Raw genomic sequence first — 6,927 nt, 5'->3', positions numbered from 1 at the left:
CACGGAAGCTCATTATCCTTCACAAATTCTCGCTCTGTCATGGGCGCTCTGCAGTGGCTGCCCAGCCCCAGGGGGGTGGATATGGAGGTGGCTGAGAGAGCTGGCAGACCTGGGAGGGGCTCAGCAAGTAGGACAGTGATGCAGCCCTGAAAACACCAGGGATCCTCTGACTGGGGACCAGATGGGGAGGCAGTGTCTCCAGGATGCTGTCACGGGGACCCAACCACCGAGGCCCGAAAACACAGCTCTCAGCCACGTCAACAGAGCTGCTAAGGCCTAAGGAGCTGCATTCCCTTCACGCCACGAAAACCCCCCTGGAAGGGAGAAGGCAAAAAACCCTCCGAATTGATCCCCAAACATCTAAACGGACACAGAAAACTCTAGTTACTGAAACAACCACAGCTTGACTCAGATGGGTTTTCTGTCACCAGGCTGAATGGAAATTCGCAGGAATCAGCTTGTTCTAGAAACATAATGGACGTTCTTATTTTCCACTCTGATTTTGTGCTGAGTATTATGCTTGCTGCATAGACTTTGGGACAATTTTTATCAGAGCCGGCTGGAACAGAGGTTTTCATCTTCTCTCCGTCAGGAAAGATGAGACGATCTCTGACATGAGGCAGAGACTGGCAGTAACAGGCTAGTGACGTTTAGTGAAGAGAGTAATCCATGGGCCAGGCAGGCATCTCAGCAAAGAACCCAGACCCAGGCTGCATTCAGACTGCTGGCTTTTTGTTGTTGTTGTTGTTGTTAAGGTTTATTTATTTCAAAAGCAGAGAGACTAGAGATAAGAAAAGAGAGAGAGAGAGAGAGAGAGAGAGAGAGAGAGAGAGATTCCATCCCTGGTTCACTCCCCAAATAGCCACATTGGCTGGAGCTGGGCCAATCCAAAGCCAGGAGCTAGGAGCTTCTTCCAGGTCTCCTATGTGGGTGCAGGGGCTCAAGCACTTGGGTCATCTTCTACTGCTTTCCCAGGTGCATTAGCAGGGAGCTGGATCAGAAGAGGAGTAGCCAGAACTTGAACTGGTGCCCATATGGGATGCCGGCGCTGCAGACAGCTTAGCCTTCTAGGTCACAGCACTGTCCCAGACTGGAGTTTTTATGGGTTTGAGTCTTCCATTTCTCCTCCCCATTTCCTCTTCTGGGATGTTGCTGGGGGGAGGGCTTTCCAGGGATGGAATCTGAAATTCTTCCAGGCAGGGTTTGGTCAGGGCAGTGCTATTAGACCAAATAACAGCCTCGCCTCCTTGCTGAACAGGGCAGAGAAGATTCCACACCACCCCCACACCCCCAGATGTCCCTAGGTGGGCGCTGGAGCCACGTATGAGGTCATCAGACGTGTTTCCTCCTGCATTCAACTGCAGGAACTTCCTGTGTTTGCTCTTCGGCCGGTCTCACACATGGGCTGACATCTATCTCCCTCCTCACATGCTGCCGTCCTGTCCTCCTTTCTGACTAGAGAGTTGGGACAGGCAACTTCATTTGCCAGCGCTTAGCGAAGTGACAGCCCCACATCTGTGCTGCAAAGCAGCCTTCCTTACCCGCTTCCCGTCAGCCACTTGGCCGCGGCACAGCCCTGCAGGGATGTTCTATGACATTTTGCTGAGCTGTGTTCACAGGGCCATTGACACACAAACGTGAAGTCATTAAACTCGTTCAGCTTTTTCTTTTTCTTTCTCTCTCTCTCTCTTTTTTTTTTTTTTTTTTTTTGATTTTGTAAACAGCAAGTGAAATGTTAAGTACAAATTCCCAGTCAGCTCCGTGCCTTGCTCAGAGGTGCAGCTGGCAGCAGGCAGCTGTCTGGGTGGGGGCTGAGGCCCTTCCTGGGAGGCGCGTAGGTGCCCACCAGGGCTGTCTGTGCAGTGTGACGCTCAGCCCTGCACCCCCATGACACACTCAACAAACACCCTGTCAAAGAGTCACGTCAAAGAGCGGTTGGAGGAAGTCCCCACGAAACTTCGATTTCACTGCCATGAGTTGGCCTCCACTAACGAGTAGCATTTGAGATGATGGGAGAAGCTACTGCCAGATGAGGGACACCCTCTCACGGTGACAGGGGTGTGGGTGCTGGTACCACAGAGCCAGAGCATCAGGCCCTCTGGGGCTCCACTAACTTCCTGGCTGCCTCACCATTGGCCAGTCCCCAGAGTTCTTGGACTCATAATGGAGAAAGTTATCATGATTCGTGGACTCGTCATTACAGTCTGAACTATCAAGAAAAAGTTGTGCCCTCCGGCTGAAGCACCAACTTTCAGAAATTGGCCAGGACGGACAGCACAAGCAGAGAGGAGAGGCTCCAGTATAGCTTCCAGGGGCCTTTTGGACGCCATGGACTTGCTCCTTGGCCACACACGGGAATCTACAAGAACCGTGATGTTGCACACATTAAGGGGACGCGTACCGTGCACAAAGGCAGGAGCCCCACACGTTACCACTGCAAAACTGGAAGCACCTGCAGTATCTCCACCATGGTGGTGGCACTGTTGTGAAACAAGTAAACTGCAGGAGATTAATGTGCATACCGAGTACCCGGAGCAGGCTGGGGCAGCTTCCTGGAACCTGATCAGAAAGAGTAAGGTCCATGGGCTCAGCTAGAGGGTCAGGCTGCTCCACCGAGAGAAGCCAGCCCAGGGACTGCCAGCACTTATTCCCTATGTGCTCCTGGCATAAGAAGTGCTTTAAAAAAGCATAGATCTCTGAACCCTAAAAAGTAAATAAATACTCTCTTGTCTATTAAGCAAGGAAGAATGATAATCAAGATATAAGCAATAACATTAGCTAATATTTATTGAGTGCTTATTATGGGCCAGGCACCACGCTGCAGTACACACATTATCTCAATCCACAGAAGAGCTCTGCACGAGGAGGGTGATTGCCACCCCCGTGTTAGAAATGAAACAGGGGGGAGCTCAGAGAGGTGCAACTTCCCTGCCTGTCACCACTCAGCATGCCAGTGACCAGTCCAGGGCTTGACCTCAGTCTCCTTGGCTCCAGGGTCTGCTTGCTGAGAGGTCACATCCGAGGAGGTGAACTCCATTGCTGGGGGGACGTCGCCATGGCACCGGGTGGGTGGGGCTCTCTTTCTTACTCAGCAATGGTTAGGCGGCCAACAACCGGAAGCTCCCTCTCCACGGAGTCAGCCGCTGAGCTGCTTTGAGTCAGGGAAAGGGGAGCTTCAGGATCCCCAGGACCCTGCAAAGGCGAACAAGGGGCTCAGCTCAGGTGGGTGAGGGGGTGACGAGGGAGGACTGTGGAGCTCAATAATACTGCGTTGTAGAGGCCAGCCTGTGACTCTTCTCGGGTTGTATTGTCCAGGGGACATCACATCAGGAGTGTGTTCTTAAGGACAGAGCTACAGATAGCAACATTAATTGCAGATACAGCTCACTGGATCCAAGCAGCTCCTTCCCAACCACTGGAGGCGGCCCTGGTGATCCTGGAATCAAAACCCAGCGTCACTGTCACATTCCGGACAGAACCAGACACACGGCAGCAGGGAGGACGCACACTTTCCCAAGGTCACGCGCTAGTAGTAGCTGGTAGGAGGGAGACCAACCGCACATATCACACGGTTTTCAGGAATAGGATGGGGCACGTTCCCACTGTGGTTTCGAACATTTTAAGTTCTTTCCATTGTCGTTACGCTGGCAGCCCTGGTGACACTCTGCCTCTCAAAATCTGAACTCTAGCACAGGAAAAGCTGATGTCAGTCTACACAGTTTTGCCTCTGGACCGGGCTGGCCATGATCTTCAGGGCAAGCATTTTAATGTTGAAACCAAAAAGGAGGGAGCCGTTGAGTAGCGCAAAGCCTTGGTTTTGTCGTTCAGTTGTGGGGTGTGTGTGTCAGGTGAGGGGTGGGGGACAGAGGAGGAGACATCGGAGGTGAGGGAACAGCGAATCTGACTATGGCCATCTGGAATCTGCCACTACAGAAACACACGGCTTTTCTTTTTTTAATGCTACCGTCAACCTTAGTCCATCCACTCTCATTGCAAACGGGGCAACTCGCTTCCGGGCCCTGGCTGTGTCCATCACTCCTTCTTCCTCAGAGGGAAGGGGTGCCGGGCGCTTCCTCATTGCTGGGATCCCAGGCAGCCTTGCAGGGCTCCTCTTGGACTGGCCTTCCACATGCACCTTAGGAGCGCAGTATGTTTTCTGTGACAGTGCTTCCTCCACCGCTGATGACAAAGCTCCGTGAGCTGGACACCACGAGCGCTGGGGGCAACTCTTCAGGGGCCTTGGTCTCTGGCCGGTGGTCCCCACCCATAGGCCCTTGCAGGCCTGTCTCCTGGGCCATCAGTTCCGAGTCTGTCTCCCCACGCTGCAGTGGGGGTAATGCCTGGTGCCTGGTCAGGGTATCGTTGCTTTTCTGGGCCTCCAGGGAATTCCGGTGCATGGAATTCCTGGGAGCCATGGCGTTCTTCTGAGGCTCGTCAAAGCTCAGAGAGAAGGTGACCGTGCCACTGCCGAAGATGACCTTCTGCTTGCACCTGGGTTGCTGCTGCTGATGCTGCTGCTGCTGCTGCTGCTGGGGCAGAGCCAGCGGCGGCGGCTGCTTCTGCCTCTCGGGCTGTGGGAAGGGGTCTTCGCTATTGCTCTTGCTGCTGATGGAGGAGGAGGGCGTGGAGCCCGTGGAGCCCCCCAGGCTGCTGGAGCGCTTGCGGGAGACGTTGCTGCGTCGCAGTGTGGCCCGGGCTGCCACCTTGAAAGCGTGAGCGGCTGTGCTGCAGCGCACCTCCTCGATGGTGTTACGGGACGGCTTGAAAAGGATGATGTAGACCTTGTTGAAGAAGATGCAGGCCAGCAAGCCGAAGCTGGCAGCCAGGATGGCGATCACCTCCACGGCAGACACGAACTTGCCGTAGGTGCTGGCGTAGGCGGGAATGAAGGAGATCCAGACGATGAAGAAGATGAGCATGCTGAAGGTGATGAACTTGGCCTCGTTGAAGTTCTCGGGCAGCTTCCGGGACTTGAAGGCAAAGAAGAAGCAGATGGCAGCCAGCAGGCAGGTGTAGCCGATCAGGAAGCCCAGTGCCATGAGTGAGCCCTCATGGCATGTGATGAAGATGATTTCATCCTCCAGCTCGTGGTTGCGGTAGCTCGAGGGGGGCGCGGTGTAGAGCCAGATGCCACAGATGACGATCTGCATGAAGGTGCAGAGGAAAACCAGCAGGAACTGTAGGTTGAGCCCCCACCACTTGCGATGGAAGCTGGTGGGGATCTTGGCCTCAAACACCAGCAGGACGCGGTTGGTCTTCACCAGGATGCACGAGATGCAGAGCACGAAGCTGATGCCAAAGGCCGGCTGGCGCAGGCGGCACGTCCAGTCCTGGGGCTCGCCGATGAAGAATAGAGAGCTGGAGAAGCAGCAGAGCAGGGAGAAGAGGAGGAGGTAGGAGAGCTCGCGGTTGGTGGCCTTGACGATGGGTGTGTTGCGGAACTTGATGAAGACGCCCAGCACAAAGGCTGTCAGGAAAATGCCCAGCACAGCGAGGAGGGTGAGTGCAATACCAAAGGGCTCCGTCCATGATAGAAACTCGATCTCCTTGGCGATGCAGGACGTGTGGTTCTCATTGGACCAGAAGTCATCCGGGCATTTGTCACAGGCACTGGCATCTGCAAAATGCCCAGGGAAGAGTCATCAGTTACTGTGTGGTGTAGAATAAATCCGTGGGTGGTGCATGTGGTGGTGTGGGTGCCCAGGCTGTTGCATGTGCCACTTTAAGTTTTCTTTATGGATGAAATCATTGTGATGTTCACATTACCAAAAATAAAATAAACTCCAATTTACGTTCAATAACATACTTAGCTAATTTCATGAACCTTAGATGGTTCTGTTGTTTGTTTTTCATTTGCACGTGGGTAGGGAGCAGTTGTTTCCCTTACATGATGATAGCTTGTAGAAGACACTGCCCTCTCACCAGAGGGCTAGCATGGTCCATCAGCTCTTTACAGAGTGATTCCACTCTGCCTAGTTTTTGTTTTCGGTGAACAGTATTGTGTGTATCTGAGGTTTACAACCCATTTTTTTTTTTTTAATTTTTTGACTGGCAGAGTGGACAGTGAGAGAGAGAGACAGAGAGAAAGGTCTTCCTTTTACCGTTCACCCTCCAATGGCCACCGCGGCCGGCACACCGCGCTGATCCGATGGCAGGAGCCAGGTGCTTCTCCTGGTCTCCCATGGGGTGCAGGGCCCAAGTACTTGGGCCATCCACCACTGCACTCCCTGGCCACAGCAGAGAGCTGGACTGGAAGAGGGGCAACCGGGACAGAATCCGGTGCCCAGACCGGTACTAGAACCCGGTGTGCCGGTGCCGCAAGGCGGAGGATTAGCCTAGTGAGCCGCGGCACCGGCCACAACCCATTGTTATGCGGTACACGTAGACAGTAAAATGGTTAAGCTGGTGAAGCAGGTAAACATAGCTATCACCTTCCAGGCAGCCTGATTTATTTTGGCTATGAGGATGGGCTTTGTGGCCACACGGGGCAGCCTTCCTTTTAGATCAAGGCACAGTACCCCATACATATAGCCCGTGCTTCCCTCACTGCACATCCCCCACACTCCAGCAAGGGAGGCTGCAGACTATTGGATCTACACGTGTCTACTAAGTGTGCAGTGTTGGGCAGTGGCCCGAGCTTGGGTTGTGGGATCAGTGGTCTGCATGAGACCCTGGCTGTGGGGCTTCGGTCGGCCCCCTTAACCTCCCTGAGCCTCAGTCTCCTCGTGGAAGCAATAACGACCCCAGTATTGTGGCAAGGATGAAAGGAGATAGCAATTACAGTTAAAACTTATAGAATGTGGCCGGCGCCGCAGCTCACTAGGCTAATCCTCCGCCTTGCGCCGCTGGCACACCGGGTTCTAGTCCCGGTCTGGGCGCCGGATTCTGTCCTGGTTGCCCCTCTTCCGTTCCAGCTCTCTGCTGTGG

At 53.9% G+C, this 6,927-nt stretch overlaps 1 protein-coding gene across 1 annotated transcript in view; it reads right to left on the bottom strand.

Moving 5' to 3' along the window:
• Positions 1-2,762: 2,762 nt before the first annotated feature.
• CASR (calcium sensing receptor) overlaps positions 2,763-6,927 on the bottom strand; it is a 90,554-nt gene continuing 86,389 nt past the window's right edge. Inside the window, exon 7 of the mRNA XM_017347060.3 lies at positions 2,763-5,617. Coding sequence (XP_017202549.2) covers positions 4,137-5,617 — 1,481 coding nt within the window. The 3' untranslated portion in view covers positions 2,763-4,136. The remainder of the gene's footprint in view (positions 5,618-6,927) is intronic.

This window comes from Oryctolagus cuniculus, chromosome 4, assembly GCF_964237555.1.
Source record: "Oryctolagus cuniculus chromosome 4, mOryCun1.1, whole genome shotgun sequence".
Classification (NCBI taxonomy): Eukaryota; Metazoa; Chordata; class Mammalia; order Lagomorpha; family Leporidae; genus Oryctolagus; species Oryctolagus cuniculus.
This window is presented reverse-complemented; position numbering and strand designations above follow the sequence as displayed.